We start from the raw sequence: 17800 nt of genomic DNA, 5'->3' as shown, positions 1-17800 counted from the left end.
ATAATTAAAGGAGTGGATGATGTTGATCTGAATTTATTTTTTAAATTTAGCCATTATCACTCTACTCGTCAGCATGATTATAAATTATATCCCCCAAAACCACTAAAAAAAATTGGTCAATTATCTTTTGTTAGTAGAGTTGCCGGACTATGGAATGGTTTGCCTTTGGAGGTTGTCGAGGCAGAGAGTGTTCGAAATTTTGAGAGTGCATTAGTAAATACGCCTTTTTATTTAGACGCTTTTGTTGTGTAGTGTCGTTTTATTTAGAAGTTTTTGCTGTTTAATTGGTCGTTGCCTGTTTACTCTAGATTAGTATTATGATTTTGTGTTTTTGTGTTTTTGCGACAAGCATTAATGCTTACCACTATTCGTAATGATAAATAAATAAATAAATAGAACCTTCGGTCAATGTTGGTATTACCGGAACAATGTTGTCTCTAAAAGCCACAGAGCAATTTTCGGTCTTAAAACGTTAGCGATTTCAAATTTCCGATCTACGAAAATAGAAATGGATTGCAATTCTATATGTATAAATACAAGTGTATTTGGGCCGGAGTTTGCGGCAGTTTGCCAAGAGAGACTCCCAGAATCTTTGCTGAAGTTGCGACTTCTAGAGTTCTTCCACTAATCCTGATCTCTGGATTGATGAGGGTATTTCTTTTCGTATAGAAAACTATGACCTTGGTTTTTTCGGTGGACAATGGGACTCCATGATCCTTGGAATACATGATCCTTGGACTACAGAAAAATCAGGAGAAAGAAAATCCACTAACCTCTGACGTCATGTGCATCATAAAACGCTTGGATTAGTCGGATAAAGTTAACGCATGCATTTTTAAAAACTGTGGATTGCTTAGATTTTCGTCATGTTTCTGAAAAAATCGTTGAAGTATCTTCAGGGAGCCTATTTAGGAAAATTTTTAAACAGTTCAAGGAAAACTTTTGAATTTTTGAGGATTTTTTCTGTTATCAGATCTGATTTACACCTTAGTAAGAGTCATTTTTATTTTAAGGCCTAGTTCCATGTAGCCTAGGCTGTGAGTTTAAATTGATAAGATTCAAGATAAGTCACTCTTGGATATCTTGGAAGAGGGCTAGGTTAGGAAAATGAAATATTCAGTTTTTGAATCCAAGGCCAAAAACATAGGCTGCTCTGGGAAGATATACCAAACAGGCTACACTTTTGATGAGTGAGATTTACAGACATCAGTAATTGTACCAAAAATTGCTACAGGGCCTGGTCACCTCACAAAAAAGGGTATTTGGCTTGAAAATTAACTGGAGAGGAGGAAACATATTAAGAAAACAAACTACTTAATAGCTAGGGTATGCCAAATAATCATAGTTAACACACCTCACATATAGTCTTGCTATGCTTTACTCCCACCCCTAATGTGCAAATAGGCGTATATAGCCCAAATTGTACATTTTTAATGCCTTCTGCCATCTGTAACTTGTTTTTCCAGTTTTGTTCTGTTTGGGCTATATAGGTTATTTACACATCGGGGAATTAGGGGTTGGGTGAAATCAAACAGGGTTGTATGCAAAATGTTTTAAATATGAATATTCTTCATATTTTTAAGTAAGAATTGTTTTCTTAATATATGAAAAATATAATTTAGGATATATTACTCTTTCCCCAAGAAATGTTGTATGGAAAGGGTAGTTGTAGAAACTTGGGAGAGGGTTCATACAGTTAAAACAGTAGTTTTAAGGGTCACAAGTAGGTGGAAGGTAACCATCATTCCTTCAGTGCTCTTTCCTCCACCTGGCACAACTACTATGGTATTAGGAAGAAATTTTGTGATTTGTCATTTTGGTCAGAAATATTGAAAGGTCTTTTGAGAATGCCACTCCTAGCCTACAATTATATACATTACCCACCATTCAAAGACTGGTATTAGAAGAAAAGGCAGTTGTTTTGTCTTTGTATCCAAGTCTTGAAATTACTTGTCAGGGTAAAATTCTAGTTAATTGACTTCTTGCTATCTCAGAAAGGTTGTAGGTTAGGAAAATGAAACTTTCAGGGATGAATCTACAGACTAAAGTATGTTCTGGGAAGGTATTCTGAAGCAACTACCTCCACTCCTTCCCCCTCTAGAGGGTCCTGACCTTTGATGACCTTTAAAAATATGTGTGTTATAAAAGTGAAACCTTGTAAAATAGATCTTCTGCTTAATTGAAGTACAACAAAATTGTTTTCAGGTTCATAACTTAGCTCAATTCCATTTTATAAGGTTTTCAAGATATGCAAATACATTTCCTAAATTTTGAAAAAAAAACATTGATATGGCTCAAAATTCTACTCAAATAACAGGAATTGCATTTTCAGAACTAGAGGCAGAGAAAAAGCACCTAGTAACTGAAAATTAAGGTGAAATGTTGTTTTGCAAAATTTCAATAGGTATAGACCTGTCATGTTGGCAAATTTCAGGGCCCTCTAGAGGGAGAAGGAGTGGAGGTGGGTACTTTAAAATACCTTCCCAGTACATACTTTAGCCTGTAGACCCATCTCTGAAAGTTTCATTTTCCTAACTTAAGCCCTTTCCAAGATAGCAAGAAGTCAATTAACTAGAATTTTACCCTTGTCAGTACTTTGGGGAATTTTCTAGAACTTGAGATCTATACACAGCATTGTGGTGAGGTCAATCCAGAGACAGTTTATTCAACAAGGTTACCAAAATAGTGTGTATGTAATAGCTTGAAAGTGACTAGGAGCATCAAGGTAAACTTTGAGTGAATATTTTGGAAGGGGGCAAGGCTTTTTCAAGTATTATGTTTATGGAAAGGAATATCCTAAATGCTGGTTCATCCAAAAAAGGACAGACAGTTTTTCCTCAATAGCCTGAAACTTGTATCCATAAGTTATTGGGTTAAAGGGATGCTTTCCACAAAAATTAGTTTTGCCCAAAAATGCTGCAAATTTGTTCTAATTATCACAGTTAAACTGAATTTCAGGATTGGTGATACTTAGGTTCAGCCCAGCTATTTTGGGTTTAAATGTTTGTAATAATTTGAGACCAAAACACTACATGATTCTTGACACACACAAAAAAAGGTCTTAGGTTTCATTTCTCTAATTGATTTTGAAGTTACAGTCTCTTGAAATGACAGTCATAAGTTTCTTCATCAAATAGTAATGGCCAAGTTTTAAAAATTGAAACTAATTTGGGCTCTATCAGTATGTGATGTCTAAACATTGGCACCAAGCTGTTTTTGTCTCTGATAGACTTACAACTTAAAGGCCAGGTAGACCTCAGTGTAAACAAAAATATTTTAAAGATTGGTTGCACAGATAATACCTAACACTAGGCCAACAAATTTTCTTTAATCAGACTGTGTTAAACAGGGTATGTAGTTAGAGTCAAGGAGACCTTAATGAAGAAAAGGGTGTGGAAACAATTGTTGTACAGTATTGATTTTTAATGTCAAAATAGGCCTAAATTTGTTTCTTCTCTGATAGGCTAGCAACTTACTGGACATGTATGCTGGGCCAAACAAACCTAAGACAGAAATCAATATTATAAAAAAGAAGTTAGCTCTATCAATTTGTGAAAACCCTTAAAATGTGTCAAAAATTAGTTTTCTTTGACTATTATGAAAATGTCAGGCTAACTAGACTGGACTGAGGATACCTTAATGAGGACAATGAATTCTTATTGATTCTTTCAATTTCAATGTGTCAAAATCCCATGTTTTACAGTTTGGACACAAGAATATGAATACAACTTACTCATATATTAAATAGAGTGCATCAAACCACTGTGCTGTGGTAACTTACAACTTACTCTCTTTATGGTCAGTCCCTTTCTCCAGTGTTGGAAGAACGTGACCTAGGAGTAATTGTTGACAATCATCTTAAATTTAGTACTCATTCAAAGAAGGCAGCAGCCTCAGCTAGCTCATCATTAGGGCTCATAAAAGGAACAATTTCCTCCCATTCTCCTAAAATTCTGGGCCTTTTGTACAAAGGACTTGTTTGGCCTAATCTGGAGACAGGTAGGGTCCTTGCATGCCCCTTTTTCAAAAAATATGTTAAAATGCTTCAAGATGTCCAGAGAAGAGCCACTAAGATGGTTGAGTGAACTGCTTGAATTCCCTTACCCTACAAGGCTATGTAAACTGAAACTCTCAACTCTGGTTTATAGAAGAAGATGGGGTGATGCCATTCTGGTTCATAAATTCATATTTATGAACCATATGAATAAATAATTCATATTTAAACAAACAGAAATGAATCAATAATAAATTTGTGAATAAGTGGAAAAAAAAAGAAATCAAAATTATTTAGATCCACATTGCATAGGCAACATGAGGTGTTGCAGCAACCTTTGTTTGGCTTTGCCAAGTAAAGTGTTGTGAGAGCAACACTTTGGTTTTGTTTCCTCACTTTGATTAAATGTTGAAGTTGTTAATCTGTAAGGATCTTAAAATAAATAGTAGGTATGCCAACTCGTAAAAGTTACAAATCTCTCATTCCAACTAGCAAAAGTTGCAAACCCCTCATTGCTGAAGATGATTGTAGCCTAACAGCCAATTATTAATTACAAGTCCCCTACATGTCTTACCACTGGAACCAAAATGTTCTTACCATCAAATAATAGGAACACTAACTAGCAAAAGTTGTGAACCCCTCATTGCTGAAGATGATTAAGAGCTAACAGCTGACTGTTGCTTAAAATTCCCCTATATGTCTCACAATTGGTATTGGCCTATTTTTGGTTTCAGTGTGTACCTTACTACTGAAGTTGTCAATTCCTTTAAACTTTCAAACTGATATATCTCATGAAGGAATTTTTCTACCAAAAAATGAATGGATGGATGGCATATACTTTTATCAGCTCAACTGCCATCAAAAATAAATCTATCTGTCTTATTTCAAAAGTTGACTGTTTTGCCATCAAGTTTTATTATGTCATCACTTAGAAAGGAGCAAAGGATAAACTCTCATTTCTTTAGCAATGAAAGAACTTTTAAAGTTTAAGAGGCACATCTGATACCATTTCTCTACTGCAATCCCATGTGAGAAAAACTGAATAATAAACTCAGCTGAAGTCACAAACAGATATGGGTAGAAATAATTGATGGCAGCACTTTTGGTCCCCACTTTTTTGTTTCTGTAAATTTTCTACTTATCACTCAAAGGAGATATATTGGCTGTGAGGCTGGGTAACTGCTTATAGATTTTAGTCCATCTTCAATTTGAAACTGGTGCCTGCCTGCTTACCTGTTTGCCTGCTAGAACAGAGCTTTCCACTCAAAAGCAGAAACATGATTTGATGAAACAAAAGCTTGACTGTATAACTTCAGATAGTTCTCTCTAACATTGGCTATAAAACTCCACTTCACTCCATACACTATAGGCTCTGGCTCAAGGACAAGGAAAAACCATCCTTTTTGGCCACAGGCAAGAGTTCTATGAAGCTTTCCAAAATGCAAAGTCATATTCATCAATCCAGCTTAAGGTCCACACTTTCCATAAAAACCAAAGAGGTTAGACCCTTACCACTTTCTTGGAATAAACTGAAATCAGGGTGCTTGGAACAAAAAAAAACAACAATACCAAAATGTTGCTCTCACAACACAATAATCACCTCAGGTCTAAAAATAACAGATTCTGGTATAGCTGAATAAATGAATCCTAAAACAAGCAGAAGTTAATGAATGCTCAAGTCATACTTAACACAAACAAAAATTACCATAAACAGGAGTTGGGCTACCACCCTTAAATATTCTAGAAGCTTTAGCATTATTCATAATTTAAGAAAAAAAATTTGTTTTGAGCAGTGTGTTTTTCATTTGTCCTAATATCATCAGCGCCAACACATCTTCTTGCTAAAAAAAAGAAAAAAAAGACTGACCAGGAAATTACAGCACTCTGATTTTAACTATATTTATTAAAGCAATACATTTTTCAAAGAAAAGTAAAGAGCCATTCTGAAACCTAAGACACCTGGAAATAAAGTCCTATGTTAATTCAATCTTTGAATGAACTTAAATTAAAGTAATTAATCATGTTAAACATAAAGGTGAAGGATATTGCAATGGGCTAGATGAACATAGGAATGCTAAAACAAATACAAAATACAATGAATAATCCAATTAAACTTAAAACAAACAGGAATTGATGCAAACAGGAGCAGGGCTACCACCCCTAAACCATCTAAGTAGTAGCATCAATGCACAAAAATTAAGGGGGTGTTGCTATTGTGTCAAAATCTAGTGTAGGGAAGGGGAGTAAAATTGTCACCTTTTCAATTAAAATACTAAAGGAGGGAGGAGTGAATTTTTCAGCTTTTCAAGGAAAACATCAAAAGAGGCATTTTCAATGATAATACACCTCCCTCTCCAATACTATTTGTAAAAATCTTGGGAGGAGGGGCAAATCCCCCCCCTCCCCTATTGGTGCCATGGCTTGTAAAGGCCATAACATCCTTTATGCTTTCCTGAAACAATATATTTTGAATATTACCTCTTTTATAATTAGAACTTTGAAAAATCAAAAAGTGCTGAGATTACAAGGAATTGATGTCATTATATATTAAACAATCAGTCCATTTTTGTTTGTTCTTTCCACTCGTATTGATTATTTTGATTATGTTTTATATGTTTTTGATGTTTTGATTTAGAAAAACAGTGCTGTCCAAAACACATTGTATTTTTAGTAAGAATCAAGTGACACTTAAGCCACATAGTTGGTTTGTGAGGGAGGGGGAGTTCTAACCTAGATAAGTTTGGTGTAGGAAAGCATGAAAATTTAGTCATAACTAATTCAGAACTTGGTCATAAAATGGCCCATAAGTATTGCAATACTCAACTGTTGGTAAGATTATCAATATTATGTTATATTAAATCAAAGACTGGCAGAATTGATGTAAAGTACTAGAGTGTAAAGGATTGCTACTATTGAATGTTAGAAGTAAAGATGACCAGTTAGCAGTGTCTAGATTTAATATAAAACTTAAATTTAGGAAGTGTAACTACCTTCCTGGAAGCTATGGCTCAAGGATGACTCAATGGTAGACTCAAGGATGAGAATTCGAGAGGAAATTTTCAGGAAGAGTTGAATATGAAATCGTAGAGTCTAAAGTTTGAAAATGAGGATGATGAATGGGATAGAACAAGGAACATAGTTTGTGAAGTTACAAATGGTTTTTTAGGGAAGAAAATTAGAAATACTGTTAGGAATGTTAGCAAAAATGCCTTAAGCTTGGTAGAAAAGAGGAAGGATTGTATGAAAAGTATAGGAGTGATAGATTGTATGATAATAAGGGGAAAGTAAAGGTAGTAGAGAAGGTACTTAACTATGAATTGAGAGGTGTGAATTGGAGGCCATTAATAAAATTTCTAAATATCTTTTAGACGCAGCCAAATGGTATGACAGTAATATGTTGTATTGTGTGTAAAACAAATCCAGAGAAAGCCGTCAGTCTAGACTTGTTCCAGTTAAAGATAGAAACCAGGCATCAGTTAGTGATACAAAAAGTGTTAAAGAGAGATGGGCTGAACATTTTAAGGATATGTTAAACTGTGATAAAGTTACAGGAAGTAGTATAGGAAAGAATGATAAAGTTGGTGAAAATTTAGAAGTAAAGGTTTATTTTGCCAAGAAGAGATAGAGACAGTACAAAAAGGAAAAAAAAAAAAAAATAGGCCTCAGCTGTTGAAAATTGCGTAAATGAGTTTTTGAAATATGGTAGTTGCAAAGTTAGAGATACATTACTGAAGATTATGAAGGTGATTTTTGAAAATGGGAAGGTATCTAACAATTTTAGGAAAACTTTTATTAACCTCTTTTTAAGAAAAGTGACATGAGTGAGTATGGTAATCATATAAGTTTTAACTTGGTTTCTGTAGGAAGAAAATTATTTTGCATGATGATACTTTTTAGGCTTAGAGATGGTGTAGGTAAAGTTTAAAAGAAGAACAGTGTGGTTTTAGGAAGGGGAGTGGATGCATCCACCAAATTTTCACTCTTAGATTAATAGTTAAGAAGTACCTGAATTATCAGACACCTTTAGTCCTCAGTTTTATAGATTATGAAGAGGCGTTTGATTCAGCTGCTATAAGAGCTTTAATTTGAAGGTCCTATCACTTTATGGCAGGAAATAAAAAAAGAGTTTTTTCAACCAAAAGTAAGAAGCAACAGTAAAACTTAAAACGAAAAGAAATAGTTCCATATATGAGGGGACTCATATACATACCTCCTTCTTGATACCTTGCTCTTCACGCTAAGGTTTTAAGTACTTTAAAAAGCTTCTTATTATAATCAAACAGCTCTTGTATTTCAGGAGTCAGTATTAGAGAACCAGAAGAAAGTGTGAAACTTTTGTGTAAAGAGCAATGTATTGAGGAGGAAGCATCCTCCCTGATATACAGAACAATTTGTTGATTTCAAGTGTTTACGTTGCTTCTTGCTTTCAGTTGGAAAAAAAAATGATCTTATTTAATTTCTGATCATTTTCCAAATACTGCTGAGAAATCCAGCTCCCCCTCCATGGAAAATCCCCCCACACGAATTCATCCATGGAAAGTTTCTCCCTTTTAAAATCCCCTCCCACTGGACAATTCCTCCTCACTGAAGATCCCCCCTGGAAAACTTCTTACATATGATTCCATAAGGAAAATTCTTCTTAGTCTACTCTCATTTGAAAAAGCCTTGATTTTCATTAAATTCTAATCTATTTCAAATTATGTCTGAAAACCATGCTCTGTGGGACCCCCCTCCCCTCCCCGAGGGGAAAGTTCCTCTTGCATAACATTCCCCCATGAGGAATTTAACCTGCAGAAAATCCCCCTCCCTCTCAAGGTGAAATACCCCAGAAAATTCCAGCCCTTTTGAAGATTTATCCTGGATAATTTTCCTGGAGCATCTCCAAACATAAAATTAATTTACCAAAGAGAAAATGAGGCAAACAAAAAGAATTTTGTACAGGAATTCTGGAAATTTCCTCCATGTAAAATTTGTCCTGGAAAGTTTATCCCAGGAAACTTTCTTTCCCTTGGAAAATTTCATCCCGTGGAACAAACCCCCTTCCCCCATCCCTTGCAGAAAATTCCCCTTCCTCATAAAATTTCGGTATACTTCCTAAAACAAATGCTTACAATGGATAGATTTCATACCTTACTCCCCTTTCTCCATGGGCTGTAGGGGGTCACATAATCCACAGAGGTATGACTATCGGACTTTTCAACTATGCTGAACAAAATGGTCATTTCAAAAATTTGATTAGTCAATTTTGGGAAAAAAGGGCATGGGAGGGGGTTAGTCGCCCTTCAATCTTTAGTAACTCAAAAAGACTAGAACTTTTTATTTTAGTTTGAATGACCTGTTTGGTTTGACTGATCACCCTTGAAAAAAAACAACAAAAAAACAATATACAGGTATCTGATTTTCATCTAGCAAAATATACAAAATTCCACATTTCTGCAGGTAGGGGCTTAAAACCTTTACAACAAGCTTCTCTGATATTCTGAATCTGATGGAACAGTTTTTACTTAAATCCCTTTACAAGAAAGATGACAAGAATTAGTGTTGAAATTATAGAGGGATTACCTTAGTTTCTGTAGGGAGCAAAATACTCTGTTTGATGATACTTTTAGCATAAAGAGGCTGTAGGTAAAGTTTTTAAGAGAAGAGTAGTGTCGTCTTAGCAAGGGGAGTGGGCAAATCAACCAAATTCTCACTCTTGGACTAATAATAATTGAGAAGTACCTGAATCATCAATCCCCTTTAGTCCTCAGTTTTATAGAACATGAACTGGTGTTCGATACAGCTGGTAGAAGAGCTTTAGTGAAGGTCCTATCCTTGTATGGTGATTCCAGGTAAATATATTAAAGTGATTAGTGGTATGTATGAGAATGATATTGCTGTGGTTAAGGTGGGAAGTGGTGTTTGTAGCTGGTTTTGCATTGAATTGAACATGGTTGTGTATCCCCATTTAGAAGAATCATTTTAATGGATTTTGTCCCAAGGAATACTGCAAAGACTATTGGAGAACATGGAATCAAATGGAAGGTAAAACTCTCCTAGACTCAGATTATGCAGATTGTTTTGGGGATAAAAAGTTATCAAAATCAAAGATTTTAAGAGGTTTTTTGAGAGTCTACGGTGCAAGAATAGGTATGAAAATTAAAGTTAAGAAGACAAAGTCACTTGACTCGGAATAAATGAAGGTGAAGAGGTGATGTTGGTCAACAAGAAGGTTAATCAAGTGAATGACTTTATTTACCTGGGTAGTATTATTAGTAAAGATTGCAGATGTGGTCGAGATGGAAAAAAGTATATTAGCCATGGTCCAAATTTTTTTTTTTTTTTTTTTTTACAGTTAAGGAAAGGTTGGACAAATAATTGTTTGAACCAAGATCAGAACATTTAAAGCTACACTGAAGCAGTGGTCAAGTATGGTGCTAAAACATGGAGGCTTCAGAAGATGCAGGAGGATTTTTGGATATTTTCCAGAGGAATCCTATACAGATAGTTTTGGATACCAAAACAAGCTGTAGGAACAATGCGATTCTATCTCACTTTCTGTAACTACAACAAGGGAAAGATTGAGAAGGCTAGGACACATTTTGTGGATGAAGGATGATAGATTGCCAAAGATTGTCCCTTTTTTGGCCACCCATCTAGGGCTAAACGAAAAGCCATCTAGGGCTAAACGAGTTATCTCAAATTGGGTAGGAAGAGGTCTTAAGGAAGGATTTAAAAGAAGTTGAAGCTTCTGGAGAGTGGATAAAAAGGGTAAGTATACAAAGATTGGGATGGATTAGGAGTATGAGCAGCTGTGTTGGCTTCAGGTGGCCTGGTGCTGCAGTGAGTTGTTAGTAGTATTAGTATATTTGCTTTCGGTTATCTTTTATCCCTCCCCCCTCCTTAATTCTCGAAAATAGACCCTAACCGCAATAGTAAGCTAAATTCAGTTAAAAGGAAAGGTAATTAGGCCTACATATGAATTAACAAAAGATGCACAACATTTACCAAAGATGCTGATTCTGCAGCAATCTCTAGGAAATGATGGTATTCTTTTCTGAAAATAATAAAACGCCAACATATATATATATATATATATATATATATATATATATATATATATATATATATATATATATATATATATATATATATATATATATATATATATATATATATATATATATATCAACACTGGATATGAGATACAAATTTAGTAATTAGAATTGTCCCTCATCTTTGCACTTTCAAATGGTGCGTTTTATAGTTCTTGCCTATTCATTTGAAGTTCTTGGTAAATGAAAAAATCAAAAGTAATTTTTGATTCTATATTAGGCTCTCTATTTTACTACTGAAGTATGTTATAAAATTAATCTAATATCAGGCTCAAGAATCATTTTTCCTGCAAAAATTATTATGTAAGAAAATGCTTCGTAATAACAGACACGTTATTATATCTAAGTTGTGAGGGAAAGCAAAAAGCCATTAGAAAAACTTGTTTCAATCTGAAAATATCTACTTAATACTCCTAGTCATTCCTAAGATGTTGAAGACACTTTTTTTTTATAACCTGGGTGCACATGTTGTCTTTTGATTTTGTTCAACTTCTCCCCCAACATTCATTGGAAGTTTCAACTTAAATGCACAGGATCTTTTAACTATTTCGAACAAAATGGCTATCTAAAAATTGTGATTGGGTTTCTTTGGAAGCTACTGTGTAGCAAAAAACTTGAGAAAAGAGGGATACTTGCTCTCCAATCAATTTTGATTCTTAAAAAGGGCACTAGAACTTTCAAGCTCCAATTAAATAATCAAAACTCCAGAATCTCTGTGATCATCTTTTCCATAAAAGGTGGCTCTGAAATAAGTACATGGAAGGGCCAAAATTATACGTGACTCTTAACTAAAGGTAGCACTAAATTGTTGGCTCTGATTAGTTGTTGGTGTCTCTGTTGAAATCTCCCTCCTTTTTCTTTTTTTTTTTATTGGCAAAACTCTGTTGCCTGAAATGAAAATTTGCTAATGTTTTTATTCATGAGGATCTATAAGATCCTTAGACCCCATGAAGACTTAATGGCCTGTAATTGTTCTTTTCGGTAAAATTGATTTTCAAATGATTTTGATTTTCAGTTATTTTATAAATTGCCATAGAAACAATGCTGTGAAAGCTAGATGACCAGTTCCAATGAACTTTATTACGGCCAATTTTAGATTTTTTTTTCTTCTTTTATGTTCATGTTATAATCTTTTCTAGGAAAATGTAATTTCTTTGAGACCCAAATGTCACCTCCTAAATCTTTTGATCAAAATGATTTCAAGGGAAAATCTATTCTTCTTGCAGTTGGAATAATTGCAGCTTGTACATCGAAAAAGGATGATGAAAGAAAACAAATTAGTCACAGTAAGTATTGAAATAATTTTTTATGAGCATAGTTTTGAGAAATTAAAAAAAAATCTTTATCCAAGGAGCTTCTATAAAGAATAGAGTAATAGTCTGATAATAATGTAGAATTTTTTTTCTGTATCTATATCTTGCACCAAGAATACTTTAGAAGATAAATATATCGTAAAATACCACGTCTTGCTTTTGCTTTCAAATTTGTTGCTTCTTGTATTATGGTCATGTTTGGTGGTTAGAATTGACGATTTCTGCAAGGAGATCACCCGTTCAATAAGCTGAACAGTACTAACTATATCTATTTTTCAGTCAGAAACATGGGCCTAGAAAAAGAAGTAGAGGCTAAAATCTCTTTAATCGAGGGTCGCCTTTTTCATTCCTCCATAACACGAATTCTATTCTAAGTACCGTATATGGTGTGACTCTGGATTAACGTTGAAATTGACCACGAAGTTTTTCAGAATCTTATCCCATTCTTTTCCTTATCTCTTTTTCTCTTTTCCCTTTTCTATCTTTTTTCCTATTTCTTCTCCTATCTTCCTTTGAGAATGCTTGTTTTAAGGGTTCCTATCTTATCTGCTAATTTCATTAAAACATATAACTGATGAGGTTATAGAATTAGTTGTATAAGATTAAGTATGTAAAATAGATAGACGGTCTCGCAGGAAATTCTTTTTGATTCATTCTACTGTAAACTACCCTAATATTCCCTTTCAACTGCCTTCCTCATTCTCTTCTATAAACTATCCATAAATTTTGCCCTTTTGAGTCGAGCTTTAACAGTTTGTCTTGAAAAATGTAAAAATCTATAGTAAATATGTCTGCTCAGAACATAGTAAAAATCAATGGATTGTTTGTTCGCTCAGAAAACACCGTGCAGAATTGACTTTATGAGCTTATTGCCAAATATTAAATCAATCATTCTCTATAGATTGTTGATGTCTATGAATACATGTCTTCTTAAGATAATTTAACAAAAGGGACCTCAAAATCCAAAACCATAGAAGGGATGTTTTAAATGTTATCATGGGTGCGTGGTGGTAGCGGATGTTAGAGCTCCATCTCCATTAAATTATTGTATCATTTACTATACTCAATAATTTTTACACATTGTGCCAGTTTTCTTTTTGCAGTTTGTAAGAATGTACTGCTAATACTTTTATTTGCTTTGTGTTTTTACCCTGTGAAAATACTGTTTTGTTTTCCACAAAACAGTTAAATTCTCTTTTCTTTCTTTTGAGGTGAATCAGCTCTTCTTCATGCCTGCCACTCTGGTAATGTTGCTGATGTCAAGCGGTACGTAAAATTGACTCTTGTTTAATCGTTCATTTTAATACTTGATCATTATTTCCATGGTTGAAAGGAAATGAAGCCTCAAACCCTTGCCGAAAGTCCTCAAAAACCTCATTTATGACCAGAAAAATGTAAAAAACCCCAAGACAATCCCTTTGACAATTTTTGCCCAACCTTTGTGCCCAAATAAACCCTGTGATTTTTCTTCACTACCTATATTTTCTGTTAATTCACCAGTTTCATCTTGTTTGACAGACTCAAAATAGGTTTCCCTTCTCACATCTGATGAAGGTTGGTTTCCCAAGCATAAAGAATGCAAAAGAAAGTATTTTCTGGTGATAGTACTGGCAGAATTAGCAACAAAATATTAACTTAACAAATATGCGTGGATTAAAAACGGAGTATGCATTAGATTATTCAATGGTGATTGAGTAAATCATGTAATTTTGTATTATTCCTTAAACCTAGCAACTATTGGAGTATTTTTTAAAATAACTATTTGACTTCTTTATAAAGCCCAATAACAACTATACACGTCAATGTTAACTAAAATAGATTCACTGAATATTTTAAGCTGTCTAAAGCCATATCGAATAAAAAGTCGGTATATTTACATAGTGAACTATTTGTATATTTTTTAATTTATCGGCAGGTTTGCATTCACAATTGTCAACTGGTATTTTATCCTTGGAGAGTAGAAAAGAAATTCTCAAGTCACAAATATTTTCTTCCAGAGATGTCAAAAGCCTAAAAATGATGTTTAGACTTCAAAAGAGAAACACTGTACTTCTAGTCTAGCCCTTATTTTCATTATCATTTTTCAAAACACTTATCGCTCACAGGAGGGCTGGTGGAGTAGTGAAGTTCATTTTAGGGTGATTGAATTCCCCCCCCCCTCCTCTAAATACAGTGCTGACTGAAGGCCAATATAGTCAGTCAGGTATCAAAAAGGTAGTGTCTTCATAGTTTTTAAATTTTTAGGAGAGCAAAAACTTCACAACTATTTTATTTCTGCTCTGATAACCGTAAAAAAAAAAAACCAGATTGATATGTAAAAATTTGTTCTGTTGATACTGAGCCAATCAAATGCAAAAATTCAGTCTGAACAGTTGGCAAGGGAGATATGACCCTGTGAATATAGAAAACAAGGAGATACGTCACTTTGAACTGTCCGAATTATCATAAAAAAAATTGCAAAATTAATCATTTCTCTTGTGAAATGCTTAAGAATATTCAAAAAAGGAAAAAAAAAATTGGTACTCACCACATTTACTCGGCTTCTTCGCCAGCTATGCGCTCATGGTAAGATCATGACTCAGGAGGTGTAATGTGGCGTGATTTAAGGAGGCACTTCTTCTTCAGTGGATTCACCTGCAGTCTGTCATTGTATAGGCGTGGCAGAGCTTGTGGCTTCACTCTTCTGACTCTCTGAGGAAGAGAACGCCATTCCTGGTCAAAGTCAAGGATGTATTCGATGTTTCTATTAGCATAACAAAGGCGTCTTAGGTCCTATACCTCAGGATCGCTGGCTTTTCTTGCGTGTCCGAAGGACTGAATGAATTCAAGATTCTTGCAATCCTTGAAAAGTTCATGATTAAGGACCTTGCAGTTGTATGATCTTGACGGGCTCTCTTGATTTGGTTTACTAGCTCGTACAAGAGGTACTGCCCCCCCCCCCCCCGATTCTCCTTTCTATACAGGCGTGCATGGAGTCGCCTTCCATTTGTGTGTGTCCTACAATTAAATACTTTTGGATAATAGTAACTTTATATTTGACAGTAAGCATAACCAGGGTGTTAGAGAGGGTGCAGTTCCTATATTGGTAACCACAGTCACCGGACCACAAGATAAGAACATTCTTTACCATCTGAATCTATCGTTCTATAAAATTCACAATAATACTCGTAAACTCGGAGCTATTTATTGCACTTTGAGTATCATCCCAGATGTAGCATTAGCCGTTTTGCGTACCTAAATCACAGAATGTAAAGTTGTGCACGTCAATTTTACTCCGGTAGTACATCATTCCAGCATTGCTCTTCGGAAGCTGTAAAAATTTTGTTGATATCATGTAGATAAACACCAGTAACATCGCGAGTTGTAGTCTTGTCTGTATTTTTGACATCGCGTGCTCTGTTTTTCAATGTATTCAATGTTTTTTCCATAATTTGTCGGCAAATGTTTGCTTTTTCGTGAGCAACACTAGTATCACAGCAATCCTTCTTGGGTGAAAAAATCAGGATATTTTTCTGATGAAAGGTGTCATCGAATAGCCTCACACTTAGTGGTTTCTGCTTCTCTTTGACGAAACTTTCATTGTAGAATGCATAAACTTCCGATTTGGACCTAAAGCAGAGTTCAAGACATGGTTTTGAAGTATTTGCCCTGTAGTACTGGCTGGGCATCTTTGACAAGCTGTCAAGGAATGTATCAAGGAACTCTTTTTCAGAGCTGCTGAGCTTCTCCTTTCCACCATTCCTTCTCTGAACTATCGGATAAAGATGCGGGGTGCCATGCCAAGATCTCTTGGTGCTATGTGGTGCCTGTACCTTTTTCATCCAGTTTTAGACTTGTTGCTCTCCGAGCGAATACATATGTAGAAAAGTTTTCTTATAAACAGGGAAAGTTGCTCCAGACTAATCTTTCAAACTGTACTCAAAGGTTAGACTTCTTCTTGAACTGTCTTCTTGTTTTGGATCTCGTTTTGCGCTGCTCTTAGAGACAAGACCGGCCATATAAGCCTTTTTATGGCCGTCATCCATCGTCCAAAATCTACTATGCAATTCTTGTATCTCTTCTTCTTTAAATTTGCTACACTGAAACTTCGCGCTACTCTGAAACTACACTGAAAGTCGAGCCACATATCGGCTTCAGTTTAGCTCCTTCACACTCAGTCTATTTCCACTTGCCGCCTATGATAAAATCCACCGCTAAGGCCTTCAATACAGGCATAAATCACCCTTAATAGCGTCGCTAATCCTTTGCAAAATAATTGCACAAATAAACTTGACGAAATAATATTCATTCAAGATGGCGCTGTAGGCATGTCAACTACGTGCTTAATGTTGCTCCATATTTTCAGTTTGAAATAGGCAAATATTAACATCTAAGAACGTCAGTACTGAATGCTTTTCCTGGCCAATTTACTACTTGAAGGAAAGAGCACACAGCTAACAAAAATTAATGCAGAACACCAACCTTTAGGGATTGAATCACGAGCTCCAGCTAGAAAAAAGTCAAAGTGATATTGGTTCAATAGCCGTATTTCTATGTATAAAATGATTTATACCAGTCAAAGAAACTCATCTCCAGATACCACTTTTGATTCGTGTCCAATATGGGGATATGACCTTTTGATAGCCAACTGACCATATGTTTACGGTCTCGGATTTGTCATTAGACCTGCGGCCGTGTGAAAAAAAAGAAAAAATTATGTTTCGCGACTGATATGCTGTACTGCTTGGTTTTGACTTCAATTTGAAATTTTGCTAACTGCCTAGTAATTAAGCACTTATCAATACATATGAAAATATGACAAATTTTTTCTCCGGCAGGCTTGTCCCATTTTTTGTCCAATTAGGCTAAACATCGTTCTCAAATAAAAAGGAAAAGTAACTTCGTTAAAAACAACTTTTGCCTATCCACTGAATATTCCTACTCCAGTGTTTAAAGTTCTCTTTCATTTGCTGTCTGACCCCCTTGTAAGCATTTTTTATTTGATAACTAATTCAGGCACTTGCCCTTAACTATTAAAGAAAGACCTTGTCAAACTGATAAAAAGAAGGTTGATGGTGAAGGCTCTTAGAGCTATCGAGCTATTACTCTGACGCTCTCTCATTTTCCATCTCCGGTAGTGAGATTTTTTTTTTGTTTTTTTTTTTCTTTTTTGGATTTTTCTTTCACTGGATTTTTTCTTTCACATTTTCCATCACTGGCTGTGAGATTTTTTTTTTGGCTTTTTTCTTTTTTGGATTTTTTCTTTCACATGATTTTTTCTTTCATTTTTTCTTTCACATTTTCCATCATTGGCAGTGAGATTTTTTTTCGTCATTTTCTTGGTGATTTTCTACATCCTTACTTTGCTTTCTATGTATTATAAATTTTGATGGTCATTATTATGCATTTGATCATTGTAA

At 34.8% G+C, this 17800-nt stretch overlaps 1 protein-coding gene across 2 annotated transcripts in view; it reads left to right on the top strand.

Annotated features, from left to right (window-relative positions):
* The first annotated feature begins 809 nt into the window (after positions 1-809).
* LOC136031868 (mitochondrial disaggregase-like) overlaps positions 810-17800 on the top strand; it is a 55617-nt gene continuing 38626 nt past the window's right edge. Inside the window, exons 1-3 of one of the 2 annotated variants that reach the window (XM_065711801.1) lie at positions 810-990; positions 12228-12374; positions 13613-13667. In XM_065711801.1, coding sequence (XP_065567873.1) covers positions 867-990; positions 12228-12374; positions 13613-13667 — 326 coding nt within the window. In that variant the 5' untranslated portion in view covers positions 810-866. The remainder of the gene's footprint in view (positions 991-12227; positions 12375-13612; positions 13668-17800) is intronic. The other variant, XM_065711803.1, reaches the window with a different exon arrangement.

The sequence above is a fragment of the Artemia franciscana genome, chromosome 10 (genome assembly GCF_032884065.1).
Source record: "Artemia franciscana chromosome 10, ASM3288406v1, whole genome shotgun sequence".
Classification (NCBI taxonomy): Eukaryota; Metazoa; Arthropoda; class Branchiopoda; order Anostraca; family Artemiidae; genus Artemia; species Artemia franciscana.
This window is presented reverse-complemented; position numbering and strand designations above follow the sequence as displayed.